Here is a 25,198-nt window from a genome sequence, read left to right as displayed (position 1 = left end):
AAAGTTATTAGTGACTTTCAAAAGAGAAGAGAGAGTTTTTGGTATAGATCAAAAATCAAAGCCAAATATAAAAGTACAGATGAGTCAGCGCTAAGGATTAAAAATAAAGGAATTTGGGGGGCCTGGGTGGCTCAGTGAGTTAAAGCCTCTGCCTTAGGCTCAGGTCATGATCCCAGGGTCCTGGGATCAAGCCCCGCATTGGGCTCTCTGCTCAGCAGGGCACCTGCTTCTTCCTCTCTCTCTCTGTCTGCCTCTCTACTTGTGATCTCTGTCTGTCAAATAAATAAATAAAATCTTTAAAAAAAAAAAATGAAGGAATTTGAAAACTTCAGTCAGGGGGAGCTAGTAGAAAGTTTGCATGGCAGCTCCAGGGTATAAGTAAATTGAAGGCTATTTTAGAATAAAGAGACTAGAAGATTGTAGGCAAAGTGATAGTGGAGACTAGGGAGAATAAATTTGCAAGAGTCTATCTTCGGATAGGAGAAGGGAGTGGGTAATTAATAGAAAAAGCTCCCTGAAGACAAATGAGCGTACACAGGATTAACTTTGGGTGGTCCAGCCTTGTCTAGCCTATTTGGAAGAAGCAGGGGGAGTGAAAAAGATAGGGTAAAGTTCAAGTTGTTTAGAGATATTGGAAAAGAAGCTGCAGGAATCCTTATTTCTTAGCCCCTTCTTTATACTAAGATTGGATAACAACTGTTAACTCCTGCTCGGGGACAGTTTCTGCATTGTAGTCTACCTCCATATTTTTAGTGAAAATATTTGGTGGTGACGACTTGAGGAAAAGGTGTTCTGGGGCTTCTAGAGAACTTCCCATAAATGAGTCCTATTCTGTTACTTATCAGGTGATTCTATATACAGGTTTTGTATATTAATGAAGTTTCATCAAAATGCCCCTGATGGCCTACTGTTACTTATTTAAAGTTGCTCTAACATTTTATTTATCTTCTTATCTGACTTATAGTTTTCTCAGTAAACTATATTAGATTTATAAATATTCTTACCACCAAACTGTAACTTGGAAAATGGTACACATGTAGGATTTACAAAAACAGATGTCAAGAGACTTTAGAAAGAAGAACTTCACATTCTTAACTATTCAAAATTTGTATACTTGCTTTACAAAGACTAAAAGAACCATCAGTGGATAAAATAACAAAAGCTTTAAAATGATAAAAAACCTGGATTTCCAAAGAATAGCTTGAGGAAAATGCCACAGTTTCTTAAGGCCTGCCTCTGTCATTGTTGTACATTCATTGTACATTCAAACCACAGGTTTTGTGTTTACTATGAGCCAAGTATTTTCCTTCTCACAACAACCTCATAATGTGGGTATCATTATCCTCAATTTGCAGATGGAGTCACTGGGGCTCTGCGAGGATATAAATTCCCAAGGCCATTAGGTACAAAATGATGAAATCAGAAGTTACATGCAGGTACATCTGAAATCAAGTTCTGTGCTTTTTCCCCACCTAAGACTACTTCCCTGGAAGGTGCAGCTGTTCCATTTGGAGATAACACACAACATTTTTGAAAGAAGTTTATGACTGATGTTTGCTTTGACATTTTCTAAAGGTCTTTGTAAACCTCAGTGAGGATTATCAATTTTGTTGCACCTCTCTTGAGTTTTGTGCTTTGTTCCAACTATGTCTTAACTTCAAACACTTTATTACCTAATGTGAGCACAAGTTTTATTATCTCTGCCAGAGTGTTCACATGCAGCATAGATGTTACGATCATGTGCTTATTATTTGACTTTATATATTCTTCAAGGTCATCTTCAGTCTACTCACTACTTTGTTTACTTCTCAATATTTGATAAGCAATAGCCAGTTATAGAATTTGTATATTCATCGCCTTCCTAGAGTGGAACTCAAATCCATTTAAAATGGACTAAAATGAGCAATTTTCAAGCATCTTGGAAAAGCAATCTGAAAGAATATACCCCCGTTTCCCACAGAAAGCACTACAAATTGAAGTATTCAATTTGGAGGCAAAGTGGGTAGCTGTTCTTTTGCTCAAACTCATGTGCTTTTTGGAGATATAAAAATCCATGAAAGTTCATTTGAAAATGTAGATGTGCATGCTTTATACCATGAAGGAAGTTATTTAAGAAAGTATGATAATATCCAGTATGCCTAAATGTAGGTGTGAAGAATTGACAGCTCAGCAGAGATGTGTGGATGAGGACCTGGAGGTGGAAATGACATTTACAGGAGAAAAGAAAGGAAATAAAGGAAAGCAAAATTGAAATAGAAATAAATTAATGGTTCTGATCATCAAAGTATCAAAAATTTGTGGTGAGGGGGCGCCTGGGTGGTTCAGTGGGTTAAAGCCTCTGCCTTCGGCTCGGGTCATGATCCCGAGGTCCTGGGATCGAGCCCTACATCAGGTTCTCTGTTCGGCAGGGAGCCTGCTTCCTCCTCTCTCTCTCTCTGCCTGCCTCTGTGCCTGCTTGTGATCTCTGTCTGTCAAATAAATTAAAAAAAAAAAAATTTATGATGAGAAAAAATTTTAAAAATCAACATGCTTATGGGATGTAAGATCCAGGAGCTAGACTGCCATCATCTCTACAGAGGAAATTTAAAAAAAAAAAAAAGATAGACTGTATTTATGAGAGCCAGAGTCAAGGGTTACTCATTGAGCTGATCAGGAAAGCAGTAAGAAGGCCAAAGAAATTAAAGACGTTAAAGGAGGGAATTTGTATCAAATATGAGAAAAAAAATCAGAGATTAACAAAAAAGCACTACATTATACACAGAATAGTGTTTAAGAGCCTGGGTTTGGGAATCACAAACTATTGCGTTTAAAGTTCAGCCTGTATTATTGTATTATGTGATTTCTTTGAGTTTTAGCTTCTCTGTCAATTAAATGAGTGCTATAAGGCAGTTGCAAAGACTAAAGTACAGGTGTTTTGTGAGTGCTAGTGATTAGACATTTTTAAACCTGTTACCTGAATCAGTGACTAGGCAAATACATGCTTGTTAGTTTGATCCATACTGAAAAAGCAGCTTGAGGCCGAACTGATTATACTTCTCAGCTAGGTTACTTTTCCCTGGAATTTCCCTCACTTGTAGTAAAGTGTAGTTACTTTCTAAGATGAGTGCTGGCTGCAGTGAACAGGGGAGAGCAAAGGTTTGAATATACAAAACCAAAAATTAGAAGGCTTACTAGGATCGAGACAAAGAATTACATGAGATCTACCTCCTTTTTTACCATGATGGAGGAACTCAAGGAAACTTGAGACTGCCTAGTGACAGCAAGTAGGAAATCCCTGGATAGGTTATCCATGTCTTTTCATTTACCTGCAGTCCAAAAGGTGAAAAGTTAAATTGCATGTGGAAAACAAACTCATTATTTTAATAAATGCATTGAATGTGCTCCAGGTGAGCAGATGTATTATCTAATATTTGAAGGTTTTTAAATGCCAAATTACTTTAAGCTAGGTAGTTTGGGATTTCATAGAATAATTATTAAGCAGATCCACGCATGGATGCCTGTTTGTTTTTGTGCCAACAAACCGGCAGTGCTTTGTAAGTTTTAATCACAGAGCCTCTTCTGTGTACCTGCAGCTGAATGTCAACTTATCCTTGTTAACCTATAAGTCAGCGCTAAGCCTTATGGATGTATGTCCAGGCATACATCTCCTTAAACAGTTGTCACTAAAGCACTGAGCTCTTGTTCCAGTTGATAATATTTTTCTGCATGATTCTTAAAACAATTCAGATATGGTTGTTACAATATTTGCTAATTTCTATTCATCCAGCTTTTTTATATTATAAACCACATTTAACTTTTGAAGTAAAATAATTTTTACAGTAAACAAAGAGTTTTCTCTTGTTCCTTAGGATATCTGAAGATAAACCCAAATGCTTTTAAAAGTTTTTCTTCGTAATAACCTAGTTTCTCATACAGAACATGATTCTGAATTCAGATTCTTGGAGAATAAAGCTTTGCCACATTTAGGAATACTTGGTTTTAAATTTGTCTTTTGTCATTGCACAGTCATTTTCTGAGTATAATTCATAATAAATTTATTGTTATGCACCTCCTTAAAAAAATCTATTTGGGCCTGTCTAAAAGATAATTCCACATACTCACAGAAAGGTATCTTTTCTGTTTTTCTCAGTCCTCTACTGAGTTCTTTTGTTTGCAAAGGGTTCATAAACGTAAACTCTTGACACCCACCCATAAATAATCAAAACTTCAGTTTGTTACTCCCCAATAAGCGGAGTTGGAGATAAGGACTTGAGTAAAACCCAGTGCTATGTAGCTGCTGGATTTCTTTCTCTCCATCACTCACTCCTTCATCATGTGTTTCTCATTTTCTTACTGAACGAAGAAGCAGATGGTATCTCAGAGAAACTAATTTTCCGATCAAGAGTGATTAGTTCTACCAAAATCTATGAGGTAATGAGCAAAGCCATAAACTATAAAGCACAAAAATTTAAGAGGTTTATCATACTTCACAAATTAGATAATATTCGATGGTGTGTAACCTATTCCGTTATACCAAGTTCAAAACCTGATGGCTTGTGTTACAAATATTTATTTCTCTTCACCATGAATTGGCAATGTGAAATCATCACATGAAGGAGACAATGACTTTCAGGAAAGCAGCAAATAGCTCCCAGAAAGTGAGTTCTGTGTTCATCTCAAGAGTTCCTTAATGACTCCAGGCACTTTTCTTTATACTTAGAAGAATGTGATGTACATTCGGTTCCATGTTTAATTCCAAGAATGAAGAAGGGAGACAGTTACCTGTATAGACACTTAGTACATAAAACAGTGAGATGGGGCACCTGGGTGGCTCAGTGGATTAAGCTTCTGCCTTCGGCTCAGGTCATGATCTCGGGATCCTGGCATCGAGCCCCACATTGGGCTCTCTGCTCAGCAGGGAGCCTGCTTCCTCCTCTCTCTCTCTCTGCCTGCCTCTCTGCCTACTTGTGATCTCTCTCTCTCTGTCAAATAAATAAATAAAATCTTAAAAAAAAAAAAGGTGAGATAAACCCCCAGCCTCACATGCCACCCATTCCTTTGCCCTATGATACCCCCCTCTAAATATCTTTCTCAATGCTGATTGACTCAGTGATCTCCTCCATCTGCCCTCAAGTTTCCTAAGCTGGATCCCACTGCTTCATTATGTAAGTCCTCTATTCCTGCTAAAATGACATGCTCATTGCATTAGTTTGCTAGGGCCGCCATATCAAAATCCCACAGACTGTGGGCTTAAACAATAAAAATTTATTTCCTCACAGTTATGAAGACTAGAAGTCCGGGATCCAGGTGTCAAAAGATGTGTTTTTTTCCTGAGGTCTCTCAAGTTTGTACATGGCTGCCATCTCACTGTATCTTCACATGTTCTCTCCTCTGTGCTCATGCATCCTTGGTATCACTTTCCTTTTCTCTAATGATTCCAGTTAAAAATAGATTAGGACTCATCCTCAGGGCCTCATTTGAACGTATTTACTTCTTTAAAATTCCTATCTCCAAAAGCAGTCACACTCTGAGGTATCGGGGGTGAGGGCTACAACATACGAATTTTAAGAAGACACAATCAGGTCATAAAATTGGCTCTTCTCCAAAGTACCTTTGTGTCTCATTTTCATGCTTTCCTTTCTACCCAGAGCAAAATACCAAGCACCTTCTTCTTAAAGTCGTTAAAATTTACTTATATTCAAAATCTAATCAAAGTTGCTCTTATTTCATGAACTCTGCCTAGACTACACCCATGCCAACACACAGAAGCAAATGCTATGTATTGTGTTCATCCAATTGCCTTACAATGTTAGCATTGCTTGTTTTCATAATTTTTATCTTACTTTCTTTGCTGACATTTTTCTTGGATTATATTTTTGTTTCCACAAATTAATTGTCAATGATATCTAGTAAGCATAACTCAATAAAACTAGGAAAAATGCTGTAACTGTTCAATATTCTTTTTACATCTGATTTTTCCCTATTAAATAGTAAGTTCATGGAAATATAAATATTATATATAATAATAATTTTATTATGAGCATAAAGAGTTTTCAAACTGCATGAGTGCCTGCAGAATTTGAATTAATTGCTTTCCATTTAGTTTAAATATTTTAAGCCATCATATATTGATCAGTCTTCCACTTCACTCTTTGTGATTTCTAAATTTTGATATGTATGTCTAAAAAATATTTGTAGAAAGCCCAATAGTTATTTCATTTTATTTGTAATAATTTTATACATTTCCCAGAGAAGCACATGGGATCCTATCACTAAAATTTAGAAATTTGTCCAAATAAAAAATCTTATAAGATTTATCCTTCCTCCAGGTGTGCTTAGAATCTAGTGGAAGACATAATTAATTACTTACTTAAAATACAATAAACAATAAGATAAAGCCATGTTCAAGGCGCTATGGACATGCACAAGAGTGAAAAAGAAGTTCCATTCACATGCTAACCTCTGACTTTTCACTGGATAAATATTACTAAGGAAACATTTAACTCATGTCAGATGTGCTGAAATAGAAACACATGATGTCTAGAAGGGTACCAATTAAAGCACAGAGACAATTTTCCAGCACATAAATTACTTTGTTTCAGGAGCAGAAGGGTCATGAATATGAAAAGTGTTGATTTGTGAGACAATTTGTCATTATTAAAATTAGTGCTCTGTCAACCCAAAATCTCTTTCAGCAATCCTTTTGTGTTACTGCAGCTGTTTGTTGAGTTACCAGATCCAAATGTTCTAGGAGATCCAACAGTAGTGAATGGACTACACATTTTAATCTATAATAGCAGACTATCATCTGTAATAGGAGATTGTCAGGATATGACACATGTTAAACACTCAAATCTCAAAGACCTGCTGCAACAGATAACCAAGGATGAAGCTGTTTTGGTACTGTGAAATGGACACTTGACAGGAATGTTTTTGTTCACAATGTTATTCATGTATTTTAAAATATAGCCTGCTAGCATGCAGATCAGATTTGACAGCTTGGGAACTACAGAACATTTTGCTAGTGTAACAAAAATACTGAGGCCAGCAAAACCCATAGTTAAATCAGTATACAACTGAGAGTAGCAAAGAAGAAAAAGAGAGAAGGGGGAAAAGGTGAAATGGAGAGAAAAATTTTAGTTTCTTAGATTTTATATATACATGGCAAAACCATTGTGAAGTCACTATCACACAGTAGGGTTGGTCCCCAAACTAAACTCATTTTAGCCACCTGGTTCACTGTAATCAAAATTTCAATACCTTTGTTTTTAAATCTCAGAATATGTACTTTGATCTTGTCAATTGTGCTGGTTCAGTAGAGGATTTATTCTAATATGCTTTGTTTAGTACAAGCTGGAGATCATGTCCTTTATACAAGTTCTTTACTAAAAGACAAAGAAGGCAAAAAACAAAAATAGACAAACAAAATAACAAAAAACAACAAAGGTACTTCCATATCGGAACAAACACCTCTATAAGCTAATTTGAATCAATAATACAAGAGATATTGATTTAACATATGTAAAAATAAGTTTGAACATAAACATTACTTCTGTTAAAATATTTAGATAAAATACTTTCAAAGGTACCATATCACTGTGACCCATTAGAAAACCATTACTGGAAAACATATGAATATATACATTTATAAGAACTCTCACCTGAGCTACATTGGACCCTGCTTCCTATGGGGTAGAGGATTCCGTAAGAACATCTTAAGCAAGAATCTGTAACTCTATAGTTACATTCATTTATAAGAACATTACAGATATTTTAGGCTGAAAGTTGTGATTTTTAAATCCAAATAAAAATTCTTTTCTTCTCTCAGTGCTGTTTCCACAGTAGCTTGGATTAGGTGTGTATGTGCACACATGTGTATAAATGAATGTACAAGTGAATGCACGTCAGTACATGAATATACCTGAATGTGTGTGTGTGTGTGTGTGTGTGTGTGTGTGTGTGTGTGTGTGTGCGTGATAGAGAGAGAGAAAGTTTATGTGTGACTGTGCAAAATCTGGTGTCTGCTCTTGGCAGTGTATATACTATTTATCTGTGATAATCTTTCTTATTCTGAAGCCTGCTTTTCAGAAGTTATCGTAGGTACTCTGTCTTTGCTTTGTGTCAGCATGATACATCTTTCCATACTTTTACTTTTAACCTAGTTGAGTCTTTATATGTAAAGTCAGTTTTTGTAGACGACATATAGTTAGGTCTTTTTTAAATCAATTCTGACAATCTCTATATCTTAATTGATGTATATATCCCATTAATTTACAATTAATGGGATTACTGATAGAGTTAGATTAGTATCTACCATGTTTTAACTGTTTTATATTTGTTGCATTTTGGTCTTTGAAACCTTTTCTTCTTATGTTTTCACTAGTTTTAATTGAGCATTTTAGATGACTCCATTTATCTTCCCTTTTGTATATCAATTATACTTCTTTAAAAATAATTAGTGATGGCTCCGGAGTTTGCAACATACCTTTTAAGTAACCTAAGACTATTTTTAAATAGCACTATTCTGCTTCTTGTGTAGTGCAGGTACCTTGTAACACAGTATTCACAATTCTTTCCTCCCATTCCTTGTGACCTTATATTCTTTTTATTTATTTATAAGGTGTAGTTACTCAAGCATTGTTACTATTTTTTTTTAAGATTTTATTTATTTATTTGACAGAAAGAGATCACAAGAAGACAGAGAGGCAGGCAGAGAGAGAGAGAGAGGGAGGCAGGCTCCCTGCTGAGCAGAGAGCCCGATGCGGAACTCGATCCCAGGACTCTGAGATCATGACCTGAGCCGAAGGCAGTGGCTTAACCCACTGAGCCACCCAGGTGCCCCAAGCATTGTTACTATTAATGCTGCATACAATTATCTCTTAGATCAATTAAGAATAAAAAAGTAAAATATTTCACTTTGCCTTTATTTATTCCTTCAAACATATTTTCTTCTTTATGTAGATTCTGAACTACAACATTTTTCTTTTTCCTTGAGAACAGCTTTAATTTTTTTTAATTAAAATTTTTTTCCAGCAATTCTGCTGGTAAAAAATTTCCTCTGCTTTTCTTTGTGAAAGTATTTATTTCTCCTTCATTTTTCAGGGATAATTCTGTTGGATATAGAGATATAAATCAGTGGTTTTTAATCGTCCAACATTTTAAATATTTTAATTCATTTGCCTCTTCTTTGCATGGCTTCTAATGAAAAGTCCACCATAATTCTCATCCTTGTATACCTACGGGTAAGTTGTAGTTTTCCTCTGGATTCATAGGTGTGGTTTATTTGTTTGTCTGTTTCTTTTGCATTTATCCTGCTTGTCATTATCAGAGCTTCCTGGATCTGTGGTGGTGTATCTGTCATTAATTTATAAATTTATCAGCTATTATTATGTTAAATTTTTTTCTACTCTATTCTCTTATTATTTTATTCTAATTAAGCAGATATTATATATTTTTATAATTTCCCAGTTATTGGATGTTTTGTTTTGTTTTCATCATTTTTTTTCTCTTTGCACTTCTATATGGGAGGTTTCTCCTTACCTCTCTCCAAGCTCCCTGATTCTTTTCTTGGCTTGGTTGAGTCTATTTACAACCACCAATTCACTGGTTAACACCAGTTCATCCAGGATGGTCTCGGCATGGCAGGCATTCAAATGCTACCACTCTTAGGAGGCCTATATGTGTTCATTAGGAGTCACAGCAGTGATGGTTGGCCCCTATAGCACAGAGAATGGATGTGGGAAGTCCAAGTTCTGCTCAGCCTCTTTCACCAACTCCTTCAAATGTCACTGAAGCCATGCACCTAAGGGATTCTTGCTCTTTGGAATCCCTTGCCTCAGGGGTGTTACTCCTTGTAATTATATGTAAAGTAACTCAAGCGAAGATGTTTTCCCTGTTGTCATCTGGAACAAAAAGAAATTTAGGGGCAGCTGGGTGGCCAGTTGGTTAAGCAATTGCCTTCAGCTAAGGTCATGATCCTGGAGTGCGAGGATCGGTCTCGCATCGGGTTTCCTGCTTGGTGAGGAGTCTGCTTCTCTCTCTGACCCTCCCCCTTCTTGTCCTCTCTCTCTCTCAAATAAATAAATAAAATCTTAAAAAAGAAAGAAATTTATGAGTCCTACCATGGAAAACTGAGCTAGACCTAGAAAGAAGCTTAAAAATCCTTCTATATAGTTAAAACTTGAGATCTAGCCTAGGAAGTAATTTTTCCCTCTTTTCAGGGATCCTAATTGCCTTCTTCATCATAATTCTTTAAAGGTAGGAGAAAGAAGAGAATCAGCATAAGTGAATTCTTTATTCTTTTGCTCCTCTTTTAAAAGGGCCTACTGCATATCCATAGTTTCGTAATTGTTACTTATCAGATTACTTTCCTGCTGTTTGAACAGTTAGAAGGTAGTAGAACTCCGAACTCTGAGTTCTGTGGAGTTAAAAATGTCTGGTAATTGTCAATGCTTCTCAGTGCTCCATGGTAGAAAATTATAGGTAAAAGTATTTTGAATATGGCTAACCTGAAGCCATAAAGTGAGTTATTTAAAATGTAAAAAAGGGGGCACTTGGGTGGCTCAGTTGTTTAAGTGCCAGACTCTTGATTTCCCTCAGGTCATGATCTCAGAGCCCTGAGACCAAATCCTGGATCTGGCTCTGTGCTCAGCAGGGAGTCTGCTAGAAATTCTTTCTCTCCCTCCCTTTCCTTCTGCCACCCTCCATAAAATAAATAAATAAATCTTTTAAAAATACAGAAAAATATTTTTTAAAAGATTTAAAATAGGGACTTCTGGGTGGCTCACTCAGTTAAGTGTCTGTCTTCCACTCAAGTCATGACCTCAGAGTCTGGGATTGAGCCCCACATTGGGATGCCTGCTCAGAAGGGAATCTGCTTCACCCTTTCCCTCTGACCTTTCCCCTGCTCACTTTCTTTATCTCTTTTGAATACATAAATAAATATATAATTTTCTTTAAAAAGAAATAAATAAATAATTGAAATGTTATTAGTTTTGGAAAGCACATTGGGGATAATTTCTATCTCTGTCTTCCAACCATTACTAAAAAATCCCTTGTCCCTCTTTTCCTCCATTTCATTAATTTGGTAAATCCCCAATTCTATAAGAATTCAACTGTCTTCCCCTTCAGATCCATAGCTGGCTTCTTACTAGTGTAATGCTGGAGAATATCATGCATGTTGAAGTCTATACAAATTTATATTGGTTTACAAAGACTCTCAGAGCAGCCACAGCAAGTCTATGCCTCCCTTTTTAACTCTCTGTCTGGTTCTCTATAGCTACTATTTTAAAGTTTTTATTTCCCTTAACATTTTGTTCTATTCATTCCTTTATCATTTTCTATTTTGTTAGTTCCAGTATCCATCCAGTTACCTAAACCAGGAAACAGGGTAAAATATCTAATCTGTTCTTTTTTTAAACCCTCACATGCTATCAGATATAAATCATTATAGACTTGTTACCTTTTCCCCATCTTTATTGAGCTATAATTGACATATAATATTATGTGAGTTTAAGATGTTCAATGTGATGATTTGTTACATATATTTCAAAAAATTATTACCACAGTAGCATTAGTTAATACCTTCATCACCTCACATAATTACTATTTCTTTTTTTGTGGTGAGAACAATTAAGATTTACTCTTAGCAACTTGCATGTATATAATATAAGGTTATCTGTAATCACTATGCTGTACATTAGATCCCAGAAATTATTCCTCTTATAAGTGGAAGTTTGTATCCTTTGACCAACATCTCCCCATTTCCTTCACCCCCCACCCCCCAGTAACCATCTTTCTATTCTCTGGCACTATGAGTTTGGCTTGTGGATATACGTGATATCATACAGTATTTGCCTTTCTTTGTCTAACTTTTTTTACTTAACAGAATGCCCGCAAAGTCCATCCATATTGTTGCAATTGGTAGGATTTCCTCCTTTCTCATGGATGAATAATACTGTACAATTTTCATGTGTTTAAGGTCCGTTACTGGAAGATTATTGTGATCCTTTGGTGGTGTCCTATTTCCTTGATTTTTTATGTTCCTCGAGGTCTTTCTTTTCTGTAGACACATTTGAAGTCATAGTCACCTCTTCCAGTCTTCACTAATTGACTTTGGTAGAAAAATGTCATCCTTCAACTCTGCTAGGGATTCTGAGGCTTTCTCAGTCTTTTTATGAACACACTTGCTCCAGAATTCTTGCTCTCTCTTTCAACTGAATTCTTAAATTTGTATGAATTCTCTTAATCCTGCAACACACCAGGCTGGACTCTGACAGACTCCCTTTTGCTTTCCCAGGGGTGAGGCTAAAGCTTACATTTGTGGTTTCTCTGTGGCCAACAGATTCTGGCCAATTTTCTGCAGGTGCTCATTAGTTATCTTTAAAGGTTTGTTCTTGCCACCCCTGGGAACATGCACTGAGAGAGAGCCACAGGGTGAAAGAATGTGCAGGGAGGGATGCAGAGCACTGGGTACCTGTGGGCTATTTGGTAGGGGGGGATCTGTGGGAAGAGTGTGCTCAGAGGCTGTTGGACCGGCTTCTCAATGGAGTCTGAGAAGTAGTTAGCAGGGTCCATGTCCCTTTAAATAAGAGCTTATCTGCCACTCGCCAAGCCTGTTTCCACCTTCCAGTCACACAGTCCATGCCTCAGTACTCTGGTAAGTTTTAAGGGAAATGAATCTCTTTGGCAGCATTCTGTACAGCTCTAGAAGTACTAGTTCATACCACCCTATTTTCTCCCCAGGAGAAATCATGGGCTGAGAAAAACCTCTCTTGGCCTTGAACTGTAGCATTTTGGGGGATACTTGATGTGGGTAAAGTCAAACTATTTCTCTTAGCCTCTCCAATATATCCAAACTTGTATTTTTTTGTTATAACAGTGATGTGCTAGAACTTCTCCACCAGGAACCTGGACTTCCACAAAGGTTGTCTTGTCTGTAGGTGATTGTCTAAGAGAGTATTCTCCTGGACCACATCCAAAAGAGGATGACATCAGTTTACAGACCACTGCAGGGGACCAAAGGGGATTGTATCTGGGACCAAAGTCTGTATTTCTATTACTTGATTCATGACGGGGTAAGACTCCTTCCAGGTTCCTTGGCATATGATACTGGATCCTATAGCTCCTTCCGTGTTACCTTTGTCTATGATATATATCAAATTGTTGTTGGTGTGGGCTGGACAAGAATGAGAGACCTCTTATTGAGCCATGTTGTTGACATCATTCCTTGAGATTCACTGTCTCAACATCACTTGTACCTGTTTTAATCTCTCTCTTTTCCCATTGCTATTGTTCAAGTCATCGTTATATATCAATCATATGCCCATAAAAGCCTCCTAATCTCTAATTTATACACTTTTTTGTAAGGCAGTCAGGGTATTTCCTAAAATGTATATCTGACTATGTCTCATCCTTACTCAAAATGTGTCATTATTTCCCTGTTGTTTTTAGTATTAAAGTTCAAACCTTTAAGAAGTTAAAAGATCTACATGAACTTGTCTTTCTCTTATGACCCCACTACCTTTTATGGATTTGCAGTTTTAGTTTCTAAAATGCAATTCTCATCAACCCCTTTTACATACATAGAGCCTTCTGTCTAAGCCCCATGCCTTCAGCATAATGTCACCAACCACTAATCCAACCCCTTTTCCCACTTAAAGTGTCTGTAACTTGCCATCTTTCAGATTTCAACTCCAAGGTCCCATTTCTCAAGAACCTTTTTGCAAGTCACAGGATCACAGGATTTCCAAATCACATTGTATTATAATCTGCTATTTTCTTTTCTATAACTCCCATTTGACCCTAAGCACCTCTAGTCAAAAACTAAGCATAGTTCATTCATGATTATATCTCCAGTTCCTAATAGACTAATAGGCACAAAGTATGCACTTAATAAATATATTTCAATTGAATAAATAGAGATGACTTTTTGTTTTTTCAGTGAAAACTGTCAAATTCTGAGACTATTAGTGCCTCTTACATTGATGACTAATGGACACGTTTTCTCTACCCATTGGCATGCCATGATTATTCCTGGGGTTATGATTTTGTACTTCAGTAACTTTTATGTGGCATCATTGCAACATGGCTGCAAAGAAGATTGAGCTCTTGAAGAGAGTAATGCTAAGTAGCTCAGATGGAAAATGGTTTTGGTTGTCTCTTTGTGTGTAACAATGGCAGATCTTTGCTCAAAATCAGGGCATTCTAAAAGGCAATTACCGTGACATCTAAAACCTCAGTTCTGATTTGACTACTAAGAGGAAAACAAAACACAAATATATGCAATAACGATATGGTTGGAAGCATGAGTTGCCTTTTAATGACTTAGGCCTCTATTAATGTACAAGAAAAAAGAAGAAGAAAGCTCCTGTTCATTGAAATATAGCAGGAGCCTTCTGTTCTCTGTTAGAACAGCTGCCCTATTTACTGCTGCTTTGGTGAAGTCACTGCCCAACTTCTTTATTCAGGAAGATGAGTGTTTACACTCTAGTTGGTCTTGAATCAAAACAGTTCTGATTTGTTAATAATTCACTAACCAAATATTATGACTGAAAAACTAGGACACTGGTAAATAATCAGATGCAGAATGGAACTTCTGTTGCATTTAGCCTGATAATGGAAATGGAAAACACAAATAAAAAATGTAATTTAGCAATTCATCGTATCCTGTTAAATGCCAGCTGTTTTCAGAGTTTTAGGATAGTGTTTTGTTTTTCCCCTCACGTCTTTAGAATATGGGGAATAATTAGAAACCAATTAAGTCACTCCACATTTTCTATTAGGAAAAGAAGTTCATGTTACCAAGAATTCATTTTTTTATATTTGTTGTGCACCTAGTATGTGCCAGGCATCTATGCAACACTGAGGATATAATAGAGTGGCTGGGCTCAAAGAGCTTACATTCTAACATGCGAATGAGGAATGCAACAAAAAACAACCAAACAAATACATAATACATATTTTCCAGTGTCCTGGAGGACAAGGAGATGGGGAGAGGGTTGGGATGCTCTCTGATTTAGGCTGCAAAGGAATAAGGCAAAACATCAGTTCATGGCACTATTACCCCTTAGTAGTGTCTGTTTTTAAAATCTACTCTTTGCACTTTTTGAAATGAAACAAAGGATTCCATTTAACAATCTCCTCCTATATTGATTTTTAACTGCAGCTGTCAGTGGTGATTCTGGAGGACAAGACTTGCATTTATTAAGAAATAACATGAAGACTACCAAAGAACTTCTTATATTAGGTATCAAACTTGGTGAATTTTACTCTGGTATAGATGTATTCAATATTTTTTGGTTTAACAGAAAACCCGTTAATTATCATAAAGATAATATATTTACAGTTGATTTCACCAGAATGAAAAAATGCCTACTTTATTTATAAAATATATCCTCTCTGAGACATAAATCAAATAATTTAAAATAGTATTTGACATGTTAACTATCCTATAAGTTACTTTGATTGAATATACATAATGATGATAACTTTCATATGTTTTTTATTTTTAAAAATAGTTTAGTGGGACACCTGGGTGGCTCAGTGGGTTAAACCCTCTGCCTTTGGCTCAGGTCATGATCCCAGGGTCCTGGAATCAAGCCCCGCATGGGGCTCTCTGCTCAGCGGGGAGCCTGCTTCCCCCCACTCTCTCTGCCTGCCTCTCTGTCTACTTGTGATCTCTCTGTCAAATAAATAAATAAAATCTTTTAAAAAATAGTTTAGCATACCCCAATTCATAGAGCATCACATAGACCTGTAAACTAAGTTGTTTTCCTTTTCAGTAGAGAAGTCTGAGAATCAGGAAAGTTACTTGGTACAATGAGGCAGAGACAGTCCTCATACTCAGGCATTCTGGTTCCAGATTGCATGCTGGTACTGTCCCACGACAGCCAGACCAAACCAATATAAGTTATACCAGCAACCCAAAATCACTTTCTGTATTTTCTGACTTGTGCAATAAATAAAGACTCCCAGGATAATATTTTAATCCCTATCTCTTAATTTTTACGTTGTTTGATCGGCATTATTTCCTTCATTAAACCTGCTCCAATTTAAAAACAAAAGTCTAATTTTTTCACACACCCAAGCAAGTCTTCCTTTTAATAGACAAAGGTATGGGATGTTAAAACATCAACTAAAAGAAGAGTAATTAATTATAAATGCCTGTGGTGCTGTGCCTTTCATAGGAAACCACACTGAAAGTCACATGGAACAAGAGCCTCCTTTACTTAGGGAAGGAGCCTGAGTAGGAGAATCAATAGTTGGATTTTAATCTGTGGATATTTAAAGACATGAACTAAACCATTCTTAGTAGCCTGCTTCCCACCTTCCCCCCCAATCCATCTGACCTACGGATGGTAAGATAGTTTTGATTTGGGAACTTGTCTGTGCTTCTCTTTCTTCCTTCCTTCTTTTCTCCTTCTCCTTCTTCTTTCTAAGAATAGTTCTTAGAGGAATACGTCTTGACAAGTCTGTTAAAATCAAACATGTTTCCTTAAGATTGGAAGGTTGGAGTTACTTTCTAGTTCTATGACACATTTCTATTAAGAAACATCTTAATCTTCCCAAATAAGATAATAATTTCTCTTCAGTGTATATTATCTTGAAATGTTCAGAGTCAATTATCAGTTAAAATGTACATGTGTGTAGAGATGTAGATATTGAAACACTTACTTTTATTTTGTCCATTTCTAAAAAAATAGATAAAATATGTAAATGAAATGTTATTGGCCCAATTCTAGGAAAATTATACAATGAAATGTTGTTAGATTTAACCTAAGATTATTATAAATAAAATCTACCAGGTAATTAAAATGATAAAAAGAAAGATAATAGGAAATAAAAGGAAGTTAGATGAACTTGTTCCCAGAGTCTTTGGTAGAAACTTATGTGGGAAAGAGCACTTATTCTGAATTCACAGGCCCTAACTTTGAGCATTGGATTTTCTGGGATTTCCTGTATAACCTCACAAAGACCACTTGGACCCTTTGGTACTTGTTTCCTTTTCTCTAAAATTGAATGCTTTTTTAGTACCTAATCAAGCAATACAACAAAGGAGAACCCAGGATCATATGTCAAAGTTATATAAATAAAGTAACACTATGATTCAACAACATAGTGTGTTTAAAAAAAAAAGATTAATCATTGATCAATTATTCAGTATGAGCTACATTTTTTAAAAGATTTTATATATTTGGGCGCCTGGGTGGCTCAGTGGGTTAAAGCCTCTGCCTTCAGCTCAGGTCATGATCCCAGGGTCCTGGGATCGAGGCCCGCATCGGGCTCTCTGCTCAGTGGAGAGCCTGCTTCCTCCTCTCTCTGCCTGTCTCTCTGCCTACTTGTGATCTCTGTCTGTTAAATAAATAAAATCTTAAAAAGAAAAAAAAAAAGATTTTATATATTTATTTGTCAGAGAGAGAGAGAACATAAGCAGGGGGAGCAGCAGGCAGAGCTGGCAGAGGGAGAAGGAGGCTCCCCGCTGAGCAAGGAACCTGATGTGGAACTTAATCCCAGGACCCTGGGATCATGACCAGAGCGGAAGGCAGACGCTTAACTGACTGAGCCACCCAGGTGTCCCTGTATTATTTTTATTTTAAAAAAATAAAGTGGTATATCTCAATGATGAATTCCAAGCTAATGCTGGTCTTTTAGATTGAGTGACAGAATAATATATTAGGTTCAAGTAAATACTAGGTTCAAGTAAATATCTGAAAACATAGATGTAAACATTTACCAAACTATTAGTTGCCCAGGACATAAAAGGTATTACTTAAGGGGCCTATAAGTATTGTACAAGCACTATATCATACATATGAGTGGCTCTTTTTTTTTTTTTTTTTTTTTGGTCTTGTGTGTTTAGATCTAAACATATATTGACATTCAAATTGGTAATGTCTAACACTCAAACGTGGCACTGAATATCTCCTGTATGGTTCCAGCCTGTATCCAAAATAAAATAAAGACACAAATTGCTCTTTATAGAAAAAATATGAGTAGAATGCCAAAGCCCATAAGATGGGTGGTCAGGGATGTCTTCCCCTATATTCTATCTGTCTTCACATTTTATGAGAACTAAAAGCCTAATCAATAATTTAACAAGCTAATGGGCATATTTTTAAACACACTGGAATCATTCTGAAAAGGGGCACACCAGCAGGACCACAAAAGCAAAGATGGAAACTAACTGCTAATATTGAGTGCTTCTCTTGAAAAGTACTGTGCTGTGGCATGACACAGGGCAAGCTGCCTTAAAGAAGTGTGTATCTCTTATTCTGTGAAGCTACTGTTTCTTTCTTAATTTGTTAGGGTAATGTATTTTTTCTGATGAACATATATCTGACTACTCTGTAAATGATTTGCTCTTCAAAGGTACTATAAGGCACATACCCAATAACCAAATACTTAATGTCTGCTTCACGTAAAAATGTATGCTCTGCAAAATTATTTGAAATTCTAATTTAAGATACTATGTTCGATATTCTGGCTATGGATATTAACATCCATACAATTTACCATGACATTCCATTTGTCATACAAGTAGGAAAAGCAAGGAAGCTATTCTGGTATTGGAAATCTGGAAATATTTTCACTCAAGTTAGATGAGGGTGTTGCTTCATTTTATGAATAAAATTTAGGCCTTTGTTTTTTTATTTTATTTTTCTCTTTTTTCTTTCTCCGTTATTTTGTATGTTAGTGACTTGATCAGATGCAAAGTAAAATGCTATACAAAACAACAAGTTATGTAATTTGTAATTAAACACTCAGGAGGATAGCCACTTGCTCACATATTATATACTTTCCCATTTGTCACTATGACAGTCCTTTTGCCCATGTTTAAGGATTATCCATAAAGTGGAATTATTTTTCTCCAAGTCCTTATTATCAAGCTTTATATATTTCTGTATCTAAAGCCTCCCTTTTCCTTGGACTATAGTTACATCATGAAGTGGATTTATTTCACAGGTAGTGATCTTCTCAGATTCGGTGGGAGCCTATTGCATCTGACATTGAAAAATCTGTTTTATGTTTCCAATGAATAATTAGACTATGAGAGTACCTTCAAGTTTGTTCAAGAGTGTTCAGTTTTACACCAGACAAAAAGAAGATAGTAGACTTATTTCATGTTGGTCATAAGGGAGTTAAGACCATCATGAGTTGAGGGAGGGATGTAGGCAGAAATGTGGAAAGCAATGGAAAGGCAGCCTAGAGGCCACTTGATGACAGAAGCCAAGGCTCCCAGACCTCAGGGACTCTCGGAGAGGCCTGCCACAGTCAGCCTACAGACATTAGCGCTTGATAGTTTGTTCTCAAACTCATTCATCGAACAGGGTGTCCCTGCCTGTCTTTGCGGCATGAGAGAGAGATTTCTGCTTGTCTGAATCAATGTATACCTCTGGGCTGCAACATTGTGAAGTACAATGAGCTGCTTCTCTAACCATTTGCACCAGTGGCACACAGTCATACCTTTTCCAGATGATGTTTTGGGAGTGTTGAGCAAGAGTGTTCTTACTGTGTAAGTAAGAAAATAACACTCAAAATAAATAGATAAAAGGACAGGATAAGCAGAGGGACATGCACAGTCATGTTAAAAATAGTAGCAATATATCACAAGCTTGTGAAAAATTAATTTGCTACTGTTGCACATTCTTTGACTTCCTTTCTTAATGCTTCAAACTATACCTATTCTTCATGTATCTTATTCTCCCTACACTCTCCGAATACGTTTTGTTTTTTTAAACAAGTCATTTGTCCAGCGATGCTAAAACTAAAATGTTCTGTCTGCACAATAGGTGCTTTTAGCAAGTCAGATATGCACAGTTAAGCTGCGCTTGCAGAATTTTTCTTCTTAAAGTGCAGTCAATTGACCATGCACTAATTTGTTTTCAACCAGTAAGGCAGGTAAACAGGCTGCCCTGCGCGACAGTGACTGCAAAGAGCACAGCCACGTCACTCCTTCTGTTTCAGCAAAGGGACATTTAAATGCAGAAGCACGTCACAGCTTAGAACCACACATCTTCGGACTCTGCTTCCCTCTCGAGACAGATTTTCCATTTGCCCTGTATTTAGTTTGATACTTCCATTTCAGAAACAAAGCTTGTTCTCCTAAGGAAATTCCAGATAAATGATTTAAAACTAATCTGGGACAAAAATCTTTTTAAGGCATTATGTTAATGCCCTAATAAAATGATAATATACATCTGCCATGATATAAAAATAATCTTTAGAGTACTCTCCAAGTAGTATTTTTGTTTATGATTTTGTCTTATTTTAGACACTCACAGGTGCCTTAAAGTACCGTCTTAAAATAATAATGCTAGAGGGCAGGTGGTAGATTTCTAGGACATTATTATATTTCTTCAGGCATTCAGCTGGCAGCCTGGCTTTTCATAATAATTTCAGTCCTGAGAAACTGTAATTATCCTGAAGCACACTACTTATACTGTCTTATTTCTTAATTACAGTAGTGACATGAGATAAATGCATACTTACTGGGATCAAATGTATATTATTTTGCAGCGATTATAAAGAAGTTCTCATGACAACAATTGCAATTATATGGTCATCAACTACTGATACTATGTTATGTTCTAGAAACTCTGTAATTAAGTCCTGCCAAGAGGACACTTCCTTTTCAGGGGGCAGGAGGCGCTTAGAGAGAGAAAAGTTGGCCAATGTAAAAATTATTGACAGACATAGATACCCCGAGCCTGTTGAAATGATTCCACATGAGTCTCAAGTAAGAACATTGTAACAACAAAGATTTGGGGGGATTTAATTTAAATTTCTATCTAAACAAGCTATGTAAAGAATCTTCTTTAAAATAGCCTTTCTCTTTTCTGAGCTTTAGAATAAAAAGCTTTGAATACACTCCACAGAGAAAGAATGAACTGTAAATATGATAGGAGGGATACCGCCTTTAAAGATAAATCTGCAGGCAACCAGTAATATTCTTTCACATACTATAATTCATCATTTTTAAAAGTTTTCATGTGAGATTCCAAAAATAATTTTTCTCTCATTCCAATTTAAAAGAAGAAAAAACTTTAAGTTACCAAGAAACTCCTTACGTAAACTTTCCACTTTTTTCTATAGACAGATGTCTTTGCTCTTTGTTTCAAAAAAGGCAGAAGGAAAAAAAAAAAAATGATGGATGCCAAACTCTGTGTATTAACAAACTGTTTGGATGAAGGCATTGGGTATATCATGTATTTGGGAATCAAATGATCTGGGTTTTAAATTCTGCTCTTCTATTGACTAGATGTGGGACTTGAACAAGATACTTAACTATGCCTCAGTCTCTTTATCTGTAAAAAGGGACAATAACTTTACCTACCTCATAAGAATTAGCTGTTAAAATATTTGAAATCTTTGTATATAAAAAGGGCTTAGATCCATGCCTTGTACATAGTAAGCACCATATACTTTATTATTATTATTGTTATGGTATTATTTTTGTAATTATTTTATGGTATTACTCTATGTAAGGCCATATGAAGGACAATGGGCCCAACTCTCCCATTCTCCTTCCTACCTTCAAAATGCCGAGGAGTATCTCTAATCATTTTAATAGGCTTTTCTCAGATAATTTTTTTAGCAGTCTAATATAACAAATGAAAAGAGTTTTTTTTTTTCAAAGTAAAAAGGGCATTCAATGAACCTGATATCCTTAACTTATAACTTACTCCAGCAATACTTTGCCAGAGTATTGTCTGCCTGTTTGTTTTAATTCTGAAACAGGCTAATGCTTTATTATTGTTAATTTAACACAAAAGGTATCCTCTTTGGACATTTACCATCATCTAATGTCATGTTAGGTCTTGGGCACAATAGTTCTGCAGTGTACAACCTTTATTGTATGGCTAGCATTCTAACCAGGTTGCAACAACATGATATTGGAATGGTTACTGCAAACCCATTTTTATTTTCACAATAGTTCAAACAACCCAAATAAGCACACTGAGAAACATAAGCCCTTAAAAAAGAGTCAGTTAGCATCCATAAAAACATTAGCCATTTTACACTTCACTTTCTATGTACGGACCTGTGGATATTATTTTCTGGTTAACGTTACATTATATTTGTTTTAATGTTATAATTTCTAACATTCTATTACTGTTACTCATCTAATGAAGTTAATAAAGTACTTAATTATCTGTTAATTTCTTTGAAATATTTATAGTTCTAAATAATAAAATGAATTTTGAGATACATGCAAATACAATGAGATTGAAGAACAAGCACAAATAATGTGTATTGTAGAAAATTATTAATTCCCTTTTTATGACTTGCATTAGTCATCTCTACATGTAATCTTTGTAATTTAGTTCAAAAATATACAAATTCTCCTTCATTTAATATTTTAAAATTCCAACTGTGATCCCTGATGGATTGATTATATATAGATTATATCAATAATCATATTCAAATTTTTCGTTGCTCTTTCTAGAGCAATCAATCTAGATTTTACTTTTGCTTAGTCTCTTATCTATAAAAATACAATACCAAAATGCTGTTATATCTTTAGAGTTAATATATAGATAGGAAATATTGCAAAAGGATTAATAAGCATGGAAGAGCTTTTGGCTAAATGCAATCAGTTTCCATGCAAACACTAACAATTTCTTTATTAAAAATTCTTCATTAGACCTTTGAGTCTAATTCCAATTTGAGTGTAATTCTAATTCAAGGTATATACATACCTAAATCAGTAAAGATCTAGAAAAATTGTTTTATTTTAGAATTAGCTTAATTCTGGTTTTTCAATAGCCTAGAAGTTATTAGGTTATTGGGTTTGATGATGTTGACTCTACAATAGGGAAAAACTGATATGGAAATTAACACTATACTTTTAATGAGCAGTGAGGGGGAAAAGAAAACCCCAATTCCAATTTCCATTTTAAAAGTGAATTTAAGAGTCATTTTAAAATGGAAATCAAATGTGTGGCTTTCCACTTCTGTTAATCTGTGCAAACTGTCATAAGAAGATACCACATACTGGGTGATTTAAACAACAGACATTTATCTTCTCAGTTTTGGATGCTAGAAGTTCATGACTGAGGTGCCAGAAAATTTAGCTTCTGGTGAGACCTCTCTTTCTGGTTTATAGACAGCAGCTTTCTGGCTGTGACAGAGGGAGGGAGGGGGATGGGGGTAGAAGGGGAGAGGGAAGAATGCAGAGAGAGATGGGGTGGGGCGAGAGAGACAAGGAGGTAGGAGAGAGAGAGAGGGGAAGTGAGGTAGAGAAGGGAGGAAAGAGGAAGAGAGCAGGGGAGTGGGGGAGAGAGAGAAAGAAAGTGAGTGCAGGTATTTCTTCCTCTTATAAGGGCTCAAGACCTATCAGGATGACTCAGTAGCTCAGGTCACGAACCCAGGGTCCTGAGATCCAGCCCCCTGTGGGGCTCCCTGCTCCACCTGGAGTCTGCCTCTCCTTCTCCCTCTGCTGCTCCCCCTTCTTATGCTCTATCAAATAAATAAAATAAATCTTAAAAAAAAAAAAAAGACATATCAAGACTAGGGCCCTGCCTTATGACCTTGTTTAACCATGATTACTTTCCTATAAGCCTAGTCTTCGAAAAGTCACATTAGATGTCATGGTTTCAACACAGACATTTGGAAGAAACACAATTCAGTTCATAACATCACAAAATGATAATTGTACTTCTCATAAAATTCCAAGATTAGGTGAAGTCCTGCCTAGAGCTTCTATGCCACTTTGAACTTAAATATGTTATATTTTATGGTCATTTTTATTTATCTTTCAGATCAGCATTTTCATGACCCATTTGTCGAACTATGGGAATGACCGCCTAGGGTTATATACCTTTGTGAACTTGGCCAACTTCGTGCAGAGCTGGACCAACCTGAAATTGCAAACTCTGCCTCCCGTGCAACTAGCGCACAAGTACTTTGAGCTCTTCCCTGAGCAGAAAGACCCTCTCTGGCAGGTAACACTAAACATTCTCTCCTGCAGTAGAAGGAAGGAAACCAGTGCCTAACTTGTATTAGGAATTCTCTGGAGGCATTAAAACTGACATTTAACCCAAACTTCTTTTTTTATTCCATAGTTTCATCCTCTTCAATAACATTTTTTGTTTTATGGGTTAAGTGGTTTTTTGTTTTGTTGTTGTTGGTTTTTTTTTGCTTTTCTGAGGTTTTGTTGGTTGGTTTAGTTGGTTTAGAATTTTTGCTTTGAGGATGCTGTTTCATTGTCAGTGTCTTCTCAGTGTTAATGATTTTGACTCTCATTTAGTGTGAGCACTAACTGACCATAAAATGGTTAGGCACTGAGTACCTAGGGACATAGAAATCAACAGCAGGCTTAATCTCAGACCCTATAAGTAAATCCTGACACATATGTATAAACACAGATAATATAAATAAAAAAGGGAAAAGAAGTTTTTACCATATGCTTATACAGATTCAGTCTTTAATATGTTTCTCTATTTATTTTAAATCTAATTCATCTTTCACTAGGACTAGATCTACCGGTAAAAGAAAAATTGTCAGTTTTAGGATTGCTTTTGCAGATAATTCAACTTCACATGGGAACCACTCAGCCTCTGTGTATAAAAATGTAAACTATGTGCTTCTTCACAGTTATCTAGGAAAATGTTACCTCCCCCTTTCTTGGTTCTTTATGCATTACATTACATTGACCCGCACAATCAATAAGCCGGCTGCAGAGAGCAGATCACATAGTGCCCTGCTAAGCAGCTGGTAGAGGAGTAGCATCGTCATTACTGAGAAATCACTGTGAAACAGACTGTTTACCATCCTCTCTCTTTCTCCACAAGGCTATATGTTTCTCTTTATCCCATAATTCACGTTGCATGCATAGACTCTGTGTCTATACAGTCAGGAATTCATCCAACACATGTTTACTGTGTTTACTGGATGTTTACATTCATCCAACACATAGCATCTACTGTGTGGAAGGCAAGGCTAGTTGCTCTAGAGAACACAAAGAATAAAACACAGTGTTTTCTCTCAAAGTTGGTGAAGACTTTCCTGGTTATTCTGATTCACTAGTATGTATTTCAGAATGTGCTTTAAAACTGGCTGCTACAGTCAGTCATACGTATTCTGATGATTTATTCAGGAACTCTTCATCATTTGTGTTTATGTTGAACTACACATTCTAATTTTCTCACCCTTCTAATAAGTTGCTTGCCCATCTATATGTCTGGTATATAAGTTAGACAGATAAATAGATAAAGAC

General features: G+C 36.1%; 1 protein-coding gene across 1 annotated transcript in view; it reads left to right on the top strand.

The window, feature by feature from the left end:
* The window catches only part of LOC116584628 (bifunctional heparan sulfate N-deacetylase/N-sulfotransferase 4), a 275,093-nt gene that overhangs the window by 210,269 nt on the left and 39,626 nt on the right, over positions 1–25,198 (top strand). The window contains exon 7 of the mRNA XM_032333263.1: positions 23,742–23,924. Within this exon, the coding sequence (XP_032189154.1) occupies positions 23,742–23,924 (183 nt within the window). The remainder of the gene's footprint in view (positions 1–23,741; positions 23,925–25,198) is intronic.

This window comes from Mustela erminea, chromosome 2 (genome assembly GCF_009829155.1).
Source record: "Mustela erminea isolate mMusErm1 chromosome 2, mMusErm1.Pri, whole genome shotgun sequence".
Classification (NCBI taxonomy): Eukaryota; Metazoa; Chordata; class Mammalia; order Carnivora; family Mustelidae; genus Mustela; species Mustela erminea.
The sequence above is the reverse complement of the archived record's forward strand: the minus strand, read 5'-3'. Positions and strand labels throughout refer to the sequence as shown.